General features: G+C 50.1%; 8 protein-coding genes across 12 annotated transcripts in view; 4 read left to right on the forward strand and 4 right to left on the reverse strand.

The window, feature by feature from the left end:
• The first annotated feature begins 39 nt into the window (after window positions 1-39).
• On the forward strand, window positions 40-2,942 carry LOC136190008 (transmembrane protein 104 homolog). Of its 3 annotated transcripts, none has more exons than XM_065978083.1 (6): window positions 40-220; window positions 292-372; window positions 419-593; window positions 644-1,019; window positions 1,068-2,215; window positions 2,268-2,942. In XM_065978083.1, the coding sequence occupies exons 4-6, from the start codon at window positions 875-877 to the stop codon at window positions 2,835-2,837; spliced, it is 1,863 nt and encodes a 620-aa protein (XP_065834155.1). In that variant the 5' UTR covers window positions 40-220; window positions 292-372; window positions 419-593; window positions 644-874; the 3' UTR covers window positions 2,838-2,942. The 3 variants fall into 3 exon arrangements, with proteins under 3 accessions (XP_065834155.1, XP_065834154.1, XP_065834156.1); XM_065978082.1 differs by having other exon boundaries at window positions 90-220; window positions 454-593; XM_065978084.1 differs by lacking the exons at window positions 40-220; window positions 292-372; window positions 419-593 and having other exon boundaries at window positions 627-1,019.
• A 47-nt stretch (window positions 2,943-2,989) lies between these two features.
• Window positions 2,990-4,678, forward strand: LOC136190013 (transmembrane protein 104-like). Its single transcript, XM_065978090.1, has one exon. The coding sequence runs from the start codon at window positions 3,065-3,067 to the stop codon at window positions 4,520-4,522; it is 1,458 nt and encodes a 485-aa protein (XP_065834162.1). The 5' UTR covers window positions 2,990-3,064; the 3' UTR covers window positions 4,523-4,678.
• A 1,748-nt stretch (window positions 4,679-6,426) lies between these two features.
• On the reverse strand, window positions 6,427-8,389 carry LOC136190014 (mucin-2-like). Its single transcript, XM_065978091.1, has 4 exons — window positions 8,183-8,389; window positions 7,393-8,017; window positions 7,015-7,335; window positions 6,427-6,954 (listed from the first exon to the last, which is right to left on the reverse strand). The coding sequence occupies exons 1-4, from the start codon at window positions 8,235-8,237 to the stop codon at window positions 6,537-6,539; spliced, it is 1,419 nt and encodes a 472-aa protein (XP_065834163.1). The 5' UTR covers window positions 8,238-8,389; the 3' UTR covers window positions 6,427-6,536.
• A 3-nt stretch (window positions 8,390-8,392) lies between these two features.
• Window positions 8,393-10,521, reverse strand: LOC136190015 (3-hydroxyacyl-thioester dehydratase X-like). 2 transcript variants are annotated; one of them, XM_065978092.1, is made up of 3 exons: window positions 10,337-10,521; window positions 9,298-10,287; window positions 8,393-9,250 (listed from the first exon to the last, which is right to left on the reverse strand). In XM_065978092.1, the coding sequence occupies exons 2-3, from the start codon at window positions 9,477-9,479 to the stop codon at window positions 8,494-8,496; spliced, it is 939 nt and encodes a 312-aa protein (XP_065834164.1). In that variant the 5' UTR covers window positions 9,480-10,287; window positions 10,337-10,521; the 3' UTR covers window positions 8,393-8,493. The 2 variants fall into 2 exon arrangements, with proteins under 2 accessions (XP_065834164.1, XP_065834165.1); XM_065978093.1 differs by having other exon boundaries at window positions 9,298-10,521.
• On the reverse strand, window positions 9,519-10,202 carry LOC136190115 (3-hydroxyacyl-thioester dehydratase X-like). The gene has a single exon (XM_065978191.1). It carries the CDS (start codon window positions 10,200-10,202, stop codon window positions 9,519-9,521), a length of 684 nt encoding a protein of 227 aa, XP_065834263.1.
• Window positions 10,522-10,533: 12 nt separating the features above from the next.
• On the forward strand, window positions 10,534-13,564 carry LOC136190010 (histone-arginine methyltransferase CARMER-like). Of its 2 annotated transcripts, none has more exons than XM_065978085.1 (16): window positions 10,534-10,716; window positions 10,783-10,905; window positions 10,964-11,070; window positions 11,139-11,177; window positions 11,236-11,301; window positions 11,371-11,398; window positions 11,470-11,552; window positions 11,621-11,683; window positions 11,774-11,888; window positions 11,951-12,041; window positions 12,111-12,192; window positions 12,244-12,329; window positions 12,389-12,478; window positions 12,529-12,583; window positions 12,636-12,718; window positions 12,780-13,563. In XM_065978085.1, the coding sequence occupies exons 1-16, from the start codon at window positions 10,569-10,571 to the stop codon at window positions 13,300-13,302; spliced, it is 1,782 nt and encodes a 593-aa protein (XP_065834157.1). In that variant the 5' UTR covers window positions 10,534-10,568; the 3' UTR covers window positions 13,303-13,563. The 2 variants fall into 2 exon arrangements, with proteins under 2 accessions (XP_065834157.1, XP_065834158.1); XM_065978086.1 differs by having other exon boundaries at window positions 10,581-10,716; window positions 10,964-11,060; window positions 12,780-13,564.
• On the reverse strand, window positions 13,426-17,480 carry LOC136190005 (integrin beta-1-like). The gene is made up of 20 exons (XM_065978079.1): window positions 17,337-17,480; window positions 17,182-17,263; window positions 16,893-17,110; window positions 16,784-16,838; window positions 16,594-16,725; window positions 16,352-16,533; window positions 16,036-16,206; window positions 15,699-15,977; window positions 15,566-15,642; window positions 15,470-15,515; window positions 15,358-15,410; window positions 15,220-15,301; window positions 15,091-15,161; window positions 14,983-15,033; window positions 14,841-14,919; window positions 14,704-14,785; window positions 14,330-14,565; window positions 14,095-14,272; window positions 13,903-14,034; window positions 13,426-13,843 (listed from the first exon to the last, which is right to left on the reverse strand). The coding sequence occupies exons 2-20, from the start codon at window positions 17,225-17,227 to the stop codon at window positions 13,596-13,598; spliced, it is 2,418 nt and encodes an 805-aa protein (XP_065834151.1). The 5' UTR covers window positions 17,228-17,263; window positions 17,337-17,480; the 3' UTR covers window positions 13,426-13,595.
• Window positions 17,481-17,717: 237 nt separating this feature from the next.
• Window positions 17,718-19,070, forward strand: part of LOC136190004 (KICSTOR complex protein SZT2-like) — a 55,622-nt gene continuing 54,269 nt past the window's right edge. The window contains exons 1-8 of the mRNA XM_065978078.1: window positions 17,718-17,753; window positions 17,803-18,105; window positions 18,161-18,238; window positions 18,298-18,390; window positions 18,455-18,563; window positions 18,621-18,746; window positions 18,804-18,939; window positions 18,989-19,070. Coding sequence (XP_065834150.1) covers window positions 17,751-17,753; window positions 17,803-18,105; window positions 18,161-18,238; window positions 18,298-18,390; window positions 18,455-18,563; window positions 18,621-18,746; window positions 18,804-18,939; window positions 18,989-19,070 — 930 coding nt within the window. The 5' untranslated portion in view covers window positions 17,718-17,750. The remainder of the gene's footprint in view (window positions 17,754-17,802; window positions 18,106-18,160; window positions 18,239-18,297; window positions 18,391-18,454; window positions 18,564-18,620; window positions 18,747-18,803; window positions 18,940-18,988) is intronic.

Genomic DNA, 19,070 nt, shown 5'->3' on the forward strand with positions numbered 1-19,070 from the left:
GAAGGTAGCCATTTCCCTCTTTAGTCGCCAAGGCACGCTGATTGCCTACCGTGTAAATTGCTATTGCACCACCCAGTATCGCTCCTGACAGTATGTCAGACCAGCGGTGCTTGTTGTCCGTAAGACGAGACAAACAAACGAGAAAACCCAGCAGCGCTACGATCACCTCAAGAATGACTTTGAGTGCCTTGGACACTACGCTGATGTCAGTAGCTTCGAGGTACAACTGTACACAGAGAATTGGAAATAGCTAAAGAAGAAATAGTTCTAAGGCGACTTACTATCATGTAGGTAGCCGCAAACGTTGTAATAGATGAGTGACCAGATGGCCAAGAAAGCCTTAATTAGGAGAGAAAATTTCAAATAACTAAGGTGATTACCAAAAAGGCCTCTTACCGCGACTCCGTTATATCTTTAGGATTGCCTGTACAAACGGATGCATCTCCTATGTAGAGATCATTCCCTTGGGCATCAGTGCAGTTGAAACGAGAATAGTCTGGCTTGCAAACGGCAATGAAATTGGGCCTCAGACGGCCCACGGTGTATTTGCCGGTGGCGGTGAAGAGAGCCGTCAATGCAAAACCATATGCAAAGTAGAACGCTTGACTGATCAGAAGTCGAAAGACTCGACGAATCCTGATAGGGCAACAAGGCGTCAAAAGCTCTTTTCTGTCGTCGTTATGACGCCATCTCCTCGAAATGACAAGAGTTCCAATTAACATCTAAAAATAGTAGCTCCTTTTGACATTTCTCTCTCTTTCTCTGTTACCATGGCGAGTGGAAGAAAGAAGCAGAGAACTCCATCGAGGGCCGAGTTGACGGTATTTCCTTTGTCCGGATATCGTATTGTATTGTCGTCGCAGAAGAATCCTCGATGATACGGTTCGATTACGCCGACTTCGAGCAAAGTGGCAACAACGGCAGCGACAACGAAGATACAAAAGTCGACGCTTATCCAAAGAAACCTCTTCATTGCGTCTGTAACGCGCGCTCGATCGATCCGGAAGCGAAAAGAGGAGGTGCGCTAAAAAAGTCTTGCGCACCCCGGATAAATATGCAGCGATTAGAAATATCCGATTCGTTCAGCGCCTTCGGGGCGACGAAGATGAAGACGGTTCCGGGCGGCACGTTCGGCCTTGCCCTCGGCTTCTTCTACACGATCAACGTCGTCGTCGGCACGGGCTTTCTGGGCATTCCGTACGCTTTCTATAAAGGCGGCGTCGTCGTCTGCGCACTCGCAATGATCGTCATCGCTTTCACGAGCGTCGTAACGACGCTCTGGGTTCTCGAGACGATGTCGCGCGCTCAAGCGCTCGAACGCCACGCCGTCGAGCACGAATACGACGACGACGACGAGGAAGCGGCGCCGCAATGCAATTTCGTCGACGTCGCGAGCGAAAGCGAAGACGAACCGGAAATAAGCGACGACGACGAAAGTGGGCGTCTCCTGCCGCAGCGACGTCGACGCCGTCACTCGTCGAACGCCACGCCCACGTACGAAATTCGTTCCGAACGTAAATTCGATTTTCCCGAACTCTGCCAACGCTTTCTCGGCCCCGTCGGAAAATACACGTACACGACGCTTCTCTCCATCGGCGTCTTTCTCAATCTTTGGACGATGACGTCGATCGCGGCGACGGCTTGGTCCGTCAACGTGCCGCTGCGTCGCGACTGGTGGCCGTTTCGGTGGCCGTGCGACTCCAAGTCGATTGCGCCGGAGCACGGCTTTCATCCGGACGGCAACTGTTGGAACAACTACGCGATTTTCGTTCTCGTCTTTGCGCTCGTCGTCACGCCGCTCTCCATGTTGGATTTGAAGCGACAGCGGTTCGTTCAAGTTGGCACCGGCGTGATGCGAGTTGTCGTCGTCGTGGCGATCATCGTCTATTGCATTGTGGCGGACGTCAAGGAATCGTCGTTGTCGCCGACTCCGATCAATGGCTCGACTTCTATCAATCGCTCGACTAATGAAGAGGTTTCGTGGATTGCCGGCGATAGTTTTATTGATTTTCTCGTCGCTCTGCCAATTCTGTCCTATACGCTCGCGATACAGGTCAACGTGCCGACGCTCTCGCAGCCCATGGAACCGAAGCGAAAGCTCAAGCCGTTCTACATTTGGCTCTACGTGTTTTTATTTGGTTTCTATTTTTCTCTCGGCGTCGCCGTGCTTGCTTATTTGAAATCGAGTGTAGCCGAAAATTGCACTCTTTATTGGGTGAGAATTAGATGGGCTGGTAGTAGTGCTCACATTGCTTTTTTTCACATAGGCCTCTCTGACGTCTTCTGTTCATTCTGTTTCTCTGCGAGTTCTGTCGTACATCGTCGTAATCTTTCCTTCAATCGACGTTTGCTCAAGCTATCCGCTTGCCGTCGCTGTTTTGTCTAATGCCATTCACTCCCTCTTGGGACACGACAAGTCGGAGAGCAAAGCATTGGAAAGCAGAACGACGCGGTTCGTCTATCGTTTTATTTGCGCCGTTGCACCGATGATTGGTGCCACTTACGTGACGAATTTGTCGCTGCTGTTGCGATACGAAGGTCTTCTTACCTTTATACTATTCTTCTTCTTTCCCGCTCTTCTGCACTATTATTCCACTATGGAATGTCAAAAGACATTTGGACCCCCTCTGAAGGGTAGCTCGGCTGACGTGAATACCATCACTTATGACTTCTACGGCGCCGATGAAGCGGACGGCGTTGAAGAACAGGCAATAAATGTTATCAAAACACCTTATTCGACGTTTTTTAGTGGCCTCTGGATGGTTCCATTGGTCGTTGTTTTCACTTTACTTGAAATAGGCGGCACACTGGCCGGTCTGATACTCAAAAAGGCATGACGGTTTTTATGATTAGTTTCTGTGATTCATCAGTTTTTTTGATGAACTGTTTTTTTGTAGTGAAGGTACCAGTACGGAACGTGAATATGGCTTCTGCTTATGAAATGGTACGTCTCTCTCGAGTACTCACTATTTTGCATCCCTCTGGCTAGACGTGGAGTTTCTTCATTGCGCAATGTACACTACACTGAGCTCTCATGCTTATCACGTGATCAGTCGAGAAGGTGATGTTAGATCTATCATCATCATCGTCAATGCCGCGCTCCGCCGCCGCTGCGGTGAAGACGTACAGCCCATTCGTCGGCTTCTGCTTCATCATCAACTACATCGTCGGAACGGGTTTCCTCGGCATACCGTACGTATTCTGGAACACGGGCGTCATCGCCGGCGTCGCGACGCTCGTCGTCATATCGATGGCGATCGCCATACCGGCGATATGGACGCTCGAGGTGATGGCACGCGCCCAGGCGATCGACGACGTCGACTCGTCGCGCGTGCAAGCGGACAGCGAAATGAAAGCCGTCTTTCGCATCGAAACCGATCGTCATTTCGAAGTGTCCGAACTGTGTCGAATCTTTCTCGGTCGCGTAGGCGGGGCCGTTTATCTGGTCCTCATTCTCATTTATTTGTTCATTGGCCAATGGCTCACCGGTCCCGTGGCGGGAACGGCGTGGTCGAGCAATTTGCCGCTCAATTTCGGAACTTTTCGCCAATGCTCTCAGGCCGATTTCAACGGCGTTCTTCATCCGTCGGACGGCTGCTGGAATAGCTATGCCCTCTGCATTCTCTTCTTTGCCATTATCGTCGTTCCGCTCTCCTGTCTCGACTTGAAAGAGCAGGAAATCGTTCAAGTGACTCTCTCCATCACCCGTTTCGTCGTCATCACTTCGATTATCATTTATTCGATTGTCGCCGAAGTGAAAGGGTATAAAGGACATGAAAGCGTCGATCCGCCACCCAATTCGACGGTGAAGGAACACGTGCTCGGTTTCAAAATGAACGGCTTTCTCGCCACGCTGCCCGTCGTCATCTACGCGCAAATGCTCCACGTCGCGATACCGTCGCTCGTTCAGCCGATCAACGACAAGCGTCATCTCGGTCGTCTCTTCTGGTTGATATTTGCGACGACGTCCGTCATCTACGGCGTGCTCGGCGTCACCGCCGCCGTCTATCTCAAATACAGCGTCAACGAGCAGTGCACGCTCAACTGGGCCGACACGACGTCTTCCGGTCACAGCATGCTCCTTCGCGTCTATTCGTACTTCGTCGTCATTTTTCCCAGTCTTGACGTCCTGTCTGCCTATCCGCTCGGCGCGATCATCATGGCAAACATGGTCGAGTATCTGTTCACTGGCAATCCGCGCGTTCAATCCGGCCGCTTTTTTGTGACCGTGAATCGATTCGTCTGGGCGACGTTGCCGCTCATTTGCTCCGTCTATCTCTCTGATCTGGTTGAACTCGATAAGTTTGCCGGGTTGCCCGCTTTCTGTGCCGCTTTCATATTTCCCGCTTTTCTTCAATGGAGGTCGGTCAAAATGTGTCAGAATCGATTTGGGACGTCCATCACGCCATACACGTCGCGATGGGTTAGCGGATTTGGCGTTGTTGGGGTCGTTTTTGCATTTGGCGTCGTTATTACTATTGCCACTTTTGTCAGTTTCTTTTTACCGCACAGCCTGGCTTGAGGGGGACGTCCTCAGCTAGGAAAATTTCTGCTTACTTTGCATGGTCTGTGAACGGCTCCTTCCGATATTTTTTCAAATGCTCGTCGCTGAGATGTGCCGGCTCTTGTAACCGTTGCATCGTTCAATATTATCCGCGCGCAGGGATCCAGAAAATCATCCAATAGAGTGCAGACTGTACGAGAATCAAATCTAGGCGAATACGCGAAGGCCACGTACATGATCACGTTGCGCATACATGCATTTGATTTTATTTCGTACATGCACTCGTGCAGACACCTAATCTAACGTGTCCACTGTATTTTTCGATCCTTCCTCGTTCGTTCTTCCGGGCCTTCTGTACGTCTTCGTCGATCGTTTTTCTTCGGCTCTCTTCGTCTTCGTCCATCGTTCGTTCTTCTATCTTCGTTTTACTTCAGCGCGCGACCTAGAAATCAAATTCCCATTAGTCACTGTCAAATTATCGTTCTACGTACCTTTTGTGAATGCGTCCGTATTAGCGTTACCCGAGCTACACCACGGGGAGGTTCGGACGCTTCGTAGCTCAAGGCAGCCACCGCAAAGCGATGACCACCCGTTCCAAAAAGTTTCGGGCGAGTGTTGACCTCATAGGCCCCCTCAATCAGTATCCGCCTGGATGAGTAGTCGGCCCCTAATACCGAGTCCCCCGGCGCGACGATACCTGACCACATTGGTAAGCACGAAGCTAAGAACCAGGGCTTCTGAGGTGGAGAGCGGCTGACTACCGTTTGTAGGAGTCGACAGGAAAGGACGTGCAATGCCCAGATCGAATTCTCCTGAGCCAGATCATCCGCAATCTAATCGTGCCAATTGGTGAGAGAAGTGCCGGCAACCAGACCACTTGCGAACACCCCCTCCGAGCCGTACCCACTCTGCCTAACGCAGGTCGTGCTCGTTTGGCGACAATAAGACATATAGGCGATCTTTATGCTCAGTGCGTGAACCGAGGCCGAAGCCCCCCATCGCCCTGCTTAGAGGCTCCGGCACGGGATTAATCCGTGGGCCACGCTGATCCGACGATCCAGACTGTCCTTTTGCCAATCTCCCGAGCCAGTCCGTCAAGGATGAGACGCAGATTGCTCCACGCCGCACCCACCCTAGGCCGCAACTGAAGGAGAATCGGTGTGCACTTCCCTTTGAGCCGTGTAGCTCCACCCAGCGCGCTCATTGGTTCGTTGCGGTCACGTGGGTCTCATCTAGCGCTCTGGTTGGCTCCTTTGATTAGGTGCGAATTTTCAATACCGTTAGACTACGGATTACATCATGATCGTAGTCAGCATTTCTATTTTTGGCAGGAAATGATGCAAGATTTCACGCTTCAAGCTCAAGATGGCGTACGATGCCTCGTGGTCGTCTTTCTTCTTCTTCACAGTTTCGTCTTACGTTTCATCGTCGATCGGCTTTTTCGCGGGCCCGCCCTTACAATCACATCGCACGCGCGCTAACAGCACCTCGTCTTCGCCATGCCGTCGGATCCGCGAAAACAGGATCGTATTGTTCGATACAAGCCGAGCAAGGACCGTTCCGCTCTCGATGATCCTATGCCAGAGTACATGAACCTTCTGGCGATGGTTTTCAGCGTCTGCGGCCTGTTATTGAAGGCAAGTCCCATCGCAAGCTCTACCAGCACTAAAAACGTCGTCGCACAGATGAAATGGGCAGCTTGGGCAGCCGTCTATTGTTCGTTCATCAGCTTCGCCAACTCGAGAAACACGGACGACGGCAAACAGCTCTTCAGCAGTTTTATGTACGCGCGTATTGAAGAGAAGCGATTTATCTGGAACCCTTTCTCCCTGGCAGGCTTTCGGCATCGGCAGTCATCATGTCCTACTTGCAAAATCCAGGTCCTATGGACCTTCCCTGGTAGGCCATAACACTCTACAGGGTACAATCCACGGTCGAATAGACCGTTTGGCTAATAAAGTGTCTGAAAAATGCCCATAATAAACAAAAGCTCGTACTAACTAATAGCGTGTTCAAGCAAATTATTAGCGTTTCATATCGGCTGGGAGCCGATGGGCGGCAGCGACGTCTTGCTCGCCATGCGACCGGTAGCCTTTCGCGCTTCAGGCCATATGTCCGGATTTGACGCACGACCCCTATGCGCTTGGGGAACCGTTCCCGGCTTCTCTTCGCTTCGTTCAGCGACTTCGGCCTCGAATTCCCGAAGGGGTACCTCCTCGAGGGGACTCGACGTGCGCATCGGATGAACGTCGACCATCGGAGGAGGATTTGAAGTGCCGGCCAAGGCTGCGACGGCAACGGCTTTATCCGACGGCGGCGGCATTGCCCACGCCTCTTGCTGTTTCTCTTGAACGGCGACGGGCGTTTTGGGGTCGGGACGTTCGACGTCTCTGCCCTCCGAAACGTTGAGCGGCTGAACGCGCGTCACAGTAAAACTGCCCGTGTGTCTTCTAGCAGAGAAAAGAAATTTGAAGGTAAAAGAGGAGATACATAAAAAATGAGATGTGTACTTGTAGAGGTAGACTGCTACAATTATCAGGACAAGCAAGACGAGTCCTCCGGCAACGCCGCCAGCAACTGCAGCCGCCGGAAAAGAGCCTTCGTCGTTTAGTTCCCCCTCCGTCACCGGTGTCTGTGTCGGTTTGGCAGTGATTGAGATTTGCGCGGCACCGGTGGCCGTTAGAATCTCTTCTTTGCCTTCGTCGAGGAGCTCCAAGAGTACGTCTCCACGTATGGCGTCACCTGTTGCTAGGAGAACGCTGACGTCGAAGGTCACGTCGCCATCGTTCCCTACGTCGACGGAGAGTTGAACGGTGACGTCAAACGAGCTTCTAAAGCGCAAGATTCCAAACTCTGGAGAGAGAGAAAAAAATCGAGTTTAGCCTTACGGTGGCGGCGATTCTAGCCCGCATTGACTCGGATTGGCCCGACAGTAGTCTCTAGCCGTTCTGGCAATCGCGGCTTTGACGCTGCTTTGCCAATCAGGCGTGGTTACATCGGTCAGAACAATGCGAGCGATGTTTTCGTTGGCTACGGGCACGAATGGGGTTATCGTCGACGGGACTCGCGTCGGCGTCGGTCGAATCGTTACGGGTACGACGCTCGTCGAAAGCGGCGGTCCCGCGGACGACGTCGGCATCTGAGGTCGTCCTGGCGTCGCGGTCACGGTCGTCGGCGTCGTCAAATAGACGCCCGTTGTCGTTCGGAAAATTGTAGTGGACGTTGGATACGGAATTGGTGAGGGTGTTCCCGTTCCCGCGGCATTGAAAGGGGTGCTGACTATTGGGGGAATTGTTGACGAGGCGACGACGACGACTTGGGGAGCGACCGTTCGCTGCGCGTTGACGAGTAGACTCGACAGTTGAGCGCACGACGTGAAATCATCGTTATCATCTTTATTGCCGGATCCAGAGGCCGACCCCGATCCCGATCCCGATTCCGAGCCGGAGCCGGAGCCGTCTCGTAGGAAAGGAAAGTCGGATATATTGTAGCCGCATTGTTCGAAGGTAACGCCTGCGAAGAAAGAAATGAAAACCCGCGGTGGTGAAGAGGCTACACGGTCATTTAGTTGGGAGTCGATACAGTAAGAGTCTCGCGCTTTTTCTCACAACAAGTCTCTCTCTCTCAACAGACAGTCAAAAAAAGGTGCTAACTAGTTCTCCATGCTTTATGGTGTACCTTCAGCTAGAGCGGCAACGGAAATGAGAAGCAGAAACCTTTCATGAAGCAGCATAACGGTTTGTTTGTGCGCGCTTTTCGACCGCTTCCCAGCTCCTTGTCTCTGGACAGTGCACAGCGGTACCAGGCGTGCAAAACAAAACCACGACGGCACGAAAAAGGAAAATGACGCACACGCCCCACTCGCTATCGAATCGTGGCAACTGCTAACAAACTTGACCGTTATACGCGTGGGCCGAAAGGCTATTGGCCAGTCGAAGGGTAATGACATTACAGAGACACGTGCAAACTGAGAAACGCCCTATTCTATATTAGGCAATAGTTGCTTGTCCAATTAAATTTGGCTCGCCAGTATCAGCTGATTCGACTCGAAAGGAAACCACGTTGGAATCTGCTTCCGTGAATTGGAGCACAATTCGTCCAGGCATAAAAAGCGGTCGCTTGAAGTTGATTTTCGTCTCCGTCACCGTGACTCCCCTAGCCTCAAACATTTCTGCAAAAACGCGCGAAACCGTCCACATGCCGTGCGCAATTGGCTTGGGATAGCCGAGCAATCTCGCAGTGAACGGATACAAATGATGGGGATTGATGTCGCCAGACACTTTTGCATACTCGACGCCGCAATTCGCCTGAACATCAATACGTCTATGTTCCACAGTAGTCGATTCTCGTCGATTAGTGACAGCAGTCGGCCTCTTCTCCTGTCTTCTCACCGTCGCTTTATTTCGAGATAAAAACGTTCCCAAGCTATCCCACACAAGAGCTTCCTTTTCGTTTTTCACTTCCATATTGATGTCAATTTCAATGCCCTTATCTACTGTCCGATATTCGACGAGTTTCGCTGTCAAATTGTACGTTTTTGACGTGTCCTCAGGGGAAATTAGAAGGTGTTGTTTCATTGTTTGACGAATATGTATCACGCCCAGCGGACTGAGCGCAAAATCGCGATGAGTCAAAATGTCGATCACGAGACCGCTAAAGTACGTTTCCGGATAGCAAATTGGAAATTTTGACGTCGACTTGTATCCGCACACTTCGGCATATTTTCGGTAATTTTTCAAATCTAGCCTAGAGATGCAAATAAGGCCTAAGCACGATGTACTTTGCTAACTTACTTAACCGCCTTTTTGCAGAGAGTGATGTTTGGCAAATGGGCGCCACTGTGCGAGAGGGATCCCTGCGCACGAGTAAGAGAATAATAAATGATTCTGTAGCCTCTGATTAAGAAGTCGCTCCACATATGCCAAGCGAGCCAAAACGACAACGCGACGAAGCAGAGTAGAGCTTTAAGAAGCATGATAGCGCACGTTAGGTAAACAATTGAAAATTGCACATGCTAAGAAAATTTGGCCTGAGCAATTAGATTTGGTTCACCGGTAATCGCTGACTCGACACGAAATGAATAGACAAGCGAGTCCGTTTCACCAAAACGCAAAGCCACTTGACTTGGAATGAAAAGAGGTCGTTTGAATTCGACGTATAATTCTCTCACAAAACGTGTTGGTTCAAGGTTTTTGGTCACAGCAATTTCCACAAGACTACGCGTCGCAGTCCACAGTCCGTGCGCCATGGGCTTTGGATAGCCAAGGAGTCTCGCAGTGAATGGATACAAGTGGTAGGGATTATAATCTCCAGAAATCTTTGCATATTCTATTCCGCAATTTCCTGCTACGTCGAAACGAATTTCGTCTGCGTAAATGGAATCAGCCGTCAAAGGTTGTTGGTTTCTCGGCTGATGCTGCCGTTTCTGTGTTGCCTTGTTTCGTGAGATGAATGTGCCGAGGCTTTCCCATACGGTAACGTGTCGCTCGTTCGACATTTCGAATTTTATATCAAATTCGATGCCTTTCTGCGTTTGACGATATTCTGTCAGTCTTGCCGTCAGATCGAATTTCTCCTCTGTGGACAATGAAATTCTCTCGTGTTGGACGATCGTTTGACGAAGGCGAACGACGCCGAAGGGGCTCAGTCCAAAATCAGCGTGAGTCAATATGTCGATTATGAGACCAATGAAATACATTTCTGGAAAGCATATGGATACGTCGGCTGTCGATGGGCGGCACTTGCACAAGTCGAGATATTTCTTGTAGGTTGTGGGGTCAAGCCTACAGGAGACAGATTTTTGATTGGACGACTGTTCGTCACGTGGCTCACTTGACGGCTTCGTTTCGTGCAATAATACGGGGAACGCGTTCTATGCTTCCCGCCAAGCGACCCTGCTCGCGAGTAAGCGAGCGATAAATGAACATAACTATCCGAAACACCGGAAGGCGCCACAGAACGTAGCAAAACACAACACAGGCCACCAGAAACTCCAGCAGCATGTTTCGTGAAGAATAGGGAACGCACGCGCCTCGTGACGTCATTCTACTGATTTTGAGCTGCAATGGACTCGACCGCCGCCTCTTTTCCCGGCGTCCTTCTACGTTCCATCGACGCCGTCGCGGCAGCGCAATCACCCGCGACCGACTCGGCGGTCACAATACGCCTTCGCCACGCGGAAGCGTCGATAAAACTCGAAGCAATCGAGCCCGGTATGGAGAAAAAAAGACGGCACCCCTCCGTGCCCCCAGGAAACGCGTCTCATTCCCGCGTTCCAGGCTCGTCCGCCGTACTCGCAGCGCTCGACATCGAAAGAACAACGGAATGGTGTCGCGGAGCGACGCGACACGTTCTCTTTTCGTCGCACGCGTCCATCGTGCTTCAATTTCCCGACACGGACAGTAGGGCGCGCGCGCGCGCGCGCGACGCTCTCCCCTCGCTGATCGGCCTCTCTCGCAGCGTCGGCGACCTTCTCCGGCCATCTCTCGCGCGTGTGCGGTCCCGATCGGCCCCAATCGGCGTTCGAGCGACGAACCGAGGACATATCGGCGAAACAGTACTTCCAAGTCGGTTTTCGCCGGCGTCGTCGTTTTCTCGACAGGCGTCGTGACAGGCGTGTTTGTATTTTGTCTAGTTCTACGGCTACTTGTCGCAGCAGCAAAACATGATGCTCGTGGGGGCCGAGACGCGTTTTCCCTTTGACCTCTGCCTTTACGAGACGTTTCTTTTAGGATTTCACTCGCACGTCGACGTACCAGAGAGCTTTTCTGCAGAACGCCGTCGACTTCAAAGACAAGGTAAACGTCGATATTGTAGTTCCTGTGCCGAAGACACTCACATATCTTTTTTTTTCTTTTTTTTTCTAGGTCGTTATCGATGTTGGCGCCGGTTCAGGTGTGTGTGGGGGTGGGGAACAGATGATTGGATTTCGTCGTTTTGAACGGGAGGGGGGTGGTCTGCGCTAGGCATATTGTCGTTTTTTGCTCTGCAAGCTGGCGCTCGAAAGGTGTACGCTATCGAAGGGAGTTCGGTGGCTGAATATTGCGAGGTCAATAATAAAAAAATAAGGAAGCAAAAGGGGGGGCTTTTGAATTGTGATCTCTCCTTTCTCTTCAGCTACTCGTGCGGCATAATAAAGCGGAAGACAAAATCACGGTCGTCTCCGGAAAAGTGGAAGAGGTACGACGAGAATTCGATTAGGACTTGATCGGACGCGGTCTTCTAATTACGGGTGCGTTCTTTGTGGTACGATGAGTGTTTGTCTTATAGGTCGAGATCCCCGAGAAGGCAGACGTCATCATCTCCGAACCCATGGGCTATATGTTGGTCAATGAACGAATGCTAGAGACTTTTATTCACGCTAGGAAATGGCTCAAGCCGACTGGTATGTGGAAGAAGAACAAGACATGGAGGAATAAATGAATACATAATTTGTTTTTCTAACAGGCAAAATGTTTCCAACTCAAGGTGTTTTATACGTTGTTCCTTTTACAGACGACGCTCTATACATAGAGCAATATTCGAAGGCCTATTTTTGGTGAGTGGGTGAGGAGGAGAGGGAGGAGGAGAGGGAGGAGGAGCCCTTCCTTGTATCGGCTCGTTTAAGGTCTCAGCAGTCATTTCACGGAGTTGACTTGTCGAGCTTAAGACAGGCTGCTATTGCTGAATATTTCAGACAGCCTATTGTGGTGAGGAAAGAGCTTTGATTTTTTGTGTGCACATTTACTGATTTTATATAGGATACTTTTGATCATCGAATTTTATTAGCCAAACCAACGAAACACGTTATCAATTTTGTTGACGATACCGAAGCATCTTTGCAAAAGTAAGGGACTTACAACGTGTTTAGGCGATTTTTTTCTCGCCGTTACTGATATACTCTAGCATCACAATTCCACTCAAATTCACCGCACTGACTGCCGGCTCGATTCACGGGCTGGCATTCTGGTTTGACGTCGCTTTTATTGGATCAGCGTACGCTCTTCTTACTAATCACGCTGACGCGCGCAACGACGTTCTCCTAGGGCTACGGTTTGGCTTTCGACGGCGCCAAATGAGCCACTCACTCATTGGTATCAGGTACGATCGCTCCACGCAGTCAACGGCTCTCTCTCCCTAGCAATTCCCGTAGGTTCGCTGTTTGATTCCGACGCCCCTGTTCACCGCTGCAGGGCAGACCGTTTGCGGACACGTGCAACTGACAGCCAATCGCAAGTGAGGAAACCTCGCGACAATATACGTATATATTCAATAGAGACGTCTTTTTCGCGCGAAGGCAAAGCTACATGGTAGACATCGATTTGACGGTGGAAGGAACGGGCACGCGAGCGACGAACACGCTCGACTTGAAGAATCCCTTCTTTCGCTACACCGGCCAACCGCCGCAGGCCCCGCCGGGACTGCACTCCGCGTCGCCGACCGAAGTCTTCTGGAACACCGTATCGTCGGCGATTGCTCACACGCAGGGAGGAGTCGGAACCGCCGCCGCCGCCGCCCCAATGCCCGTCGCCTCAGCTCACGTCGTCGAACCGACGACGAGTCCCGTGATCGTGCCGGTGCGCTCTCTGAATCACAGCGTGAGTAATATTATCGGTAGCAACGTGCCGCCGCTTGTTCCGTCCGCGTCGCGCGGTATTACGCCGGGGGTGGGAGACGGTAACTGGCCGGTCGACGGGAGCACGTTCTCCCAGTCGACGTCGTTCATGTTTAACGGGAGTTCGGGAGCGGCGGGGACGGGGGCGCTCTTGACGCGTCCCGTGTATCCCGACACGTCGAAGTTTGGAAAAAGTCACTCGTGACACGGCTCGCTTATTTAAAAAAAAGACGTTCACTGCACTTGCGCGCTCTAGCCCCCCCCAATGAAATGAAATGAGTTTTGAATAAAATGGGTACGCCCACTACTGTATGCGAAGGACAAAGAAAACCACGTGAGAATCTAATCGCTCTAAAACAGAAAAAAAAAAAAGAAACCAACCATTTTGCTATAATAATCTATACTAAGTAAGGAACACAAAAGCCTTGTAACAGTCACACTTGAAATCATTGGGGACGGGAGGGTGCGGGGGGGAGGGAGGGATAACAATTGTTTTTTTCAGGCTGCCTTCTTCTTGTACATGGGGTTATTGTATTTCTTATTGGGCGGCTCGTAGAGGGGGCTCGTTGTTTGATTCCACGCCGCGTTTGCCATCTCCCTTTGAAACTCCTTGTACTCTTGATAGTCGCGTAGTTTAGCCAATAGCCACCAGAGAAGGAGAAGGAGAAGGCCGATTCCGACAATACCCGCAATAATGCCTATTACTATTGGTATAATCGGAACGGAGCCGACGTCTTTGGGGCAATCTATATAGAAACAGAAATGATTGACGGACGAATAATATTCTAAACGCGAGACGACGAACTTCGGTCTTCCTTCTGTATCAGGTGGACGTTGACCAATTCGTTGTCATCTGTGACGGCAATGAAAAAGGCGTGCGAGCACGTCTCGTCGTCCACTATGGCACAATCCACGGTCGTGTCGTACGTCACGCCGTCTGTTGTCAAGGAAACAATGTCACGTAACGTAAAAATGGATTTGATTGCGCGTGCTTTACCTTCTTCGATTTTGTAGTCTTCCACGGAGTCGGGCGAGGGAATTAGTTTGATGTTGTAGGGACACGTCACGTTGCTGTTGCATTCTTCTTCGCTGTAGTTTCGTCCGCCTACGGCGCCAGGTATCTTGCATCGAACGCAATCGCTTATATTGCCGCGCGAGCAGAGAAAGGGGCAAATCTATAGAAAAAAGTGAGACGATCTGGGGCTTTTTTGGGGAGGGGGGGACAATATTACTTTCTGGTTGCAGTCTTCGCATCGTCCACCGTCGTCCCATGCAAGAGGACACACGCACGTGCCGCACTCGCACGTACCGCGTCCGGCACAGAGCTGGCCGTCAGCTGATTCACAATCTGCCGTGTCTGTGCTGCAGTCGCACGCCCGATCTTCGGCAATGTTTTTCCATCCCGGCTGGCATGCGCACTCACAAGTGCAGTTGTTTTGATAACACTGACACGATCCTTTTCCAGCACCTGACAATCAAAGGTACCGTTTAATTAATTAATTAATTAATTAATTAAATATCTAAGAAGGAGGTGACAAAAAATCTTTCTCATATGATAGTACACGGAGTAAGAATTCCCTACGTACGTTTGGTTTGACCCTCTTACCTCCGCATTGCTGTTGGTTGATGCCATAGTCACAAGGCCTTGTAGGACACTGACAGTAATCTCCAAACCAAAGGTCGCGCCCCTTTGAAAAGGAATACTAACTAAAAGCCTCGCGTCCATTTCTAACTAGTACATACTTTCTCATCCTTGTTGCACACACATTTGTTGCACTCGCACTTGCCGTGACCTGAACACGGAAGGGAGCCCTGGTTCTCACTTGCAACGAGCAAAGAAAGCGTATTCATCACCAAGAAAGACACCAAGTAATGTCCTAGTCACCTGCAACTATCGGTACTTTCACTACACGCATCTTTACAGAGAGGAGGACGCCTGCAAAGAAACAACAAATATGCAGATAAAAGGTGAGCAACCATTCTTCTTTCTTACCATCCAGTATAGCACTTGCATATGCCACATTCGAATGTGCCGTGCTCGCTGCATTCTGTCGCGCTTTCGATCTAAAACAGATGCGTAACGATAAAGAAAGAGTGCGAGAGCGCGGGCTCTAAATGTTACCGAATCGTCGGCACAATCGCACTTGCACAGAGGGTTAATGGTCACAGTAGTGACCCCAAATGGAATTGCTTCAATTTTTAATCTAGCAAGCGCGTATGCTGTCCTTTTTGCACTGCACGGGCCAATAGGTTTGCTTACTCGAAGGGCGCGTCGACGCATTCCTTCAACGTTACTTCGACTTTAAATTCGGCCTGAACGCAAGAGAAGTTTTGACTGTAATGCAACAAAAAAAAAAACCCTGATAACCTACACTGCTCCCCTCGCTGAAATTAGCACACGTCGCTTCTTTCGTAGGCCTAAGAAACAAATTCAAGAGACGGCAATTCTAATAACCTGGACGACTTACGCTGGACAGGACTCAATGAATACTTTAGTATCAACGGAAGGATTGTCTATGGCAAGGGTCACCCGGGAAGCGACTGCCTAAAAAGCGCGCACTGCGCTCGCTAACCAAAAAAACGCTCCCTTATTCTCCGAACCTCAAAACCAGTTACAATGAGAGAAACGACGTTGCTTCCGTTGGGTTGGAGACGTCCCACAAACGAGCTGACCGGTACCAATTCGTCTCTAAACGCTTCGTAGAGCTTAATAAACGGTGCCGTCACGGCGAAAATCAGCGATATCGAGGAATCTCGTAAGGCAGCTCGAATTTGGTTAAGCGACGGATAGTCCTGTTCGAGGGCCTTCGTGTACATTCCGCCGGGCCCGTCACTGTCCATGTAACACCCTCCGTCGTTCGGTTTATAGATGCCGGCAAGCTAGAAACGTCAGAATGTTCAGTAAACGCTTATGTGAAAAGTGTCTGGTTCTCTCTACCCGTCCGTCTCCGGCGGCGTGAAATTGATTGTCCGTGGCGATGACGAGAAATTTCATGGCATTGTCTCGCCAGTTGATCTGTGTCTTGCACACGGCGGCCTGCATTAGAGCGTCGGTAAGGCCTTCCGGCGAGTCGATGTTTTTCGATGTCTTTGTTTTGCTTAGCGCCGCCTAGGGAAAGTGGGCGAGAAAAAGTGTGAGTGCATTCAATTTCATCCATCAGAGAGAGAGAGAGAGAGAAAGTAAAGGGTTATTAATTAAATTGCTTATGTAGCACTTTTTAGTGTCCAAACTCTTTTTTGCTCTCTCTCCTTACCGCAAAGTCTTCCTGTGAGCTTGTCAAAGGCCTGACGTTTTCAAACGTGAAGACTTTTTCGCATTTTTTAGGATAGCATGGGTTGTCCACAAGCAAAGGATTGCTGTATGGCCAGACTGGCTTATCGACGAAGGCGCCGAAACCCGTTTGAAGATTTGATGTCAATTCTTTCATCCTGTTATCTAAAAGTTAAATAAAAATATGACGTAGTAATACTTCTATGTAGGTATGCCATTACGTACGCAGTAGTGTCTGGATTCCTTTTAAATTTTCCAAATCATCGGCATTGGATTCGGAGAAGTCCATGAGGTAATACAAATCGATGGGATAGTTCTTTGTTCTCGTAACGTTCACCGTCAAATTCACCGGATCGCCTGGGGATACAAGGAAAAGAAATAACAATGTAATAACAAAAGTAAGCTACGCACATACCTCGCCTCAAATGGACATCGTATTCTCTCGGTCTAACTTGATACCTTTGCTTGTCCTGAAAAACGTGAATACAGCGAACGACCTCTCCCCGTCTCCCTCCCTCCCTCACCTCGAGAGCCTCGACGCTACTTGTATTATCGACGACTTCGGAGCACGATCCGTTCTCGTACGTCGCTCGCAAATTGCAACGAATTTCGAGTTCCGACGACTTGCACCAGGCGCACAGGCTCCCGCTGACGCTTAGACAACTAGCGCAATCCGTTACGCCTTCGGCGTGACACGGATCATCGACGCCCGACGAAAGCGACGACTGTTGGGCCCGCGACACTGCGAATCGTGAAAGGAACGCATCGATGAAAACCGCGAAGTACGCATTCCTATCGTGTGCGATCTCGTACCGTGAGCGAGCGCTAATATAACGAGAACGGCGGCGATTCGTGTCATGGGGCCTATGGTTCGTCTGTCGACGCCTGTCGTTGTCTGCCTCGACGTCGACAAAAAGAGGAAGCGTGTAGCCTTTGGAAGGATGAAGCCCCGATTTCGGCTAACTCACCGAATCTCCTATGAGGTTGACGCCAAATTGAGGCAGAGTCTGATGGAGGGTTGACGGTATTCGTCCCTGGTATTCGTCTGGAAGCTTTTGTGGAATTTGAGGAAGCGCCGCCTACGCACACGCACTCACGCATGCACGCAATCTGGCGTCCACGCATACTGAGCGCCTGTGACGTTTTCGTCCGTTGACGTCACTAAGAGGAGTCTAAAAGGAAGCTTGGGGTTGCTTGTTGTGTGAGGTCTATTATTTCGAACAGAAAATAAGGTTATTCTACCTTAGTTTTTAACTAGAAAAACAATATTTAGACTGCCAACGGCAACAGGGAAAAATCACTAAGTACAGTAGTAAGGTATTTTGCAATATTTTCGACAATATCCGGGACAGCGAGACTTGCAAGCCGAGAAAGGAGAAGCGATGGTACAGCGACCGTTCCGTCTTTTGTTCGAGCTTTCTACTGCATCTTTAGACCGCCTTGGACGAGGTCTACATCGGCTTACCAAACGATCGGCGCATATCTCGCTGCTTTCGCGCCGAATGGTTCGTCGAGCAATGCGTTCGCACGCAAATCGGCATTCGAACGGACTCGCGCGAATCGTGGAACGACATGTCGGTGCTCTCGTGCCTTCCCGCGACGACGACGACGACGACGAACGACGACGTCGCATCGCCTTCCTCTCTCGCCCTATGCCCGTCAACTCGTGTCCATTTTCTCGTGCCCTCGCATCGATTCGTTTTCATTCTCGATCTGAGCCCGTCTCAGCGTACTGTCGTAAGTGCAGACGTAGATTGCGAATAACGGAGATTCAATTTTCTATTCCCCGAAGGATACGATGACTTCTAGCACTCTAGTCGACGACACTTTTATTGGTTTCGCGCGTTGTCTAAAGGGCCTAGTGCAACCGGTATAAATCTTGATCAAAATCACCTGTTCGCTTTTTTGATTCACGTTTGAAATTGCAAGTTTCTTCTTCCCGGAAATGATACTCCACGATTTCCGAAGCTCTTTGTAACGGTTTTGGCGTACACATCCGACATGGGTTGTTCATTTGAGAAAGTAAAAAAAAAAGACGTCGCCTTGGTTACGAAAAAGATTTCTCTTTCTCGTGGCAACACGGTAGAATGCACGAGTGCTGACCGAAGGCCGAACCGTCACACATTCAAACGCATCGATTCTAATGACGGAGATTCAGAAGAAGATGTTTGACCTGGAGATGGAATTGTTCAAGGGTAAGAAAGCGCGAGAAAGAATCATAGCGAGAGCGCGAAGGGAGTTTCTCTCAAAAGGTCGCTATGAAGAGAGCGGTGCGTCTCAGGTGAGATTCGAGGCTTCTTCGGCTGACAAGGGATTGACGGGAATGATGCGATACGGAATGCTGGCGTTAAATCTTATGCCAATAGGAGCCTCTTCGGGTAATAATTTATTTATTTATTTATTTATTCATTAAGAATCTTTATTGTATTTTCTAGGATTGGTTTTGATTACGGATGGAGTCTGCTATCTTCCCGATACAAATTTTTCTGATACGTTGCTATCGCAGTTGAGAAATTATGACATCACGTGCAGCTTCCTGAAAGTTGGAAGTGAATTTCATCCGCACGCCAAGTAGAGTCTTTGCTCGACTTATTTTGATTTTTCGTCATCGTGACAATAGTTTCGGTCACGTTCCCAATACCGAATTATTGAAATTTATTGCTGAGGTGACGGGCGGCATATATATGTCATCAAGTTTTCCG

This window comes from Oscarella lobularis, chromosome 8, assembly GCF_947507565.1.
Source record: "Oscarella lobularis chromosome 8, ooOscLobu1.1, whole genome shotgun sequence".
NCBI classification, from domain to species: domain Eukaryota; kingdom Metazoa; phylum Porifera; class Homoscleromorpha; order Homosclerophorida; family Oscarellidae; genus Oscarella; species Oscarella lobularis.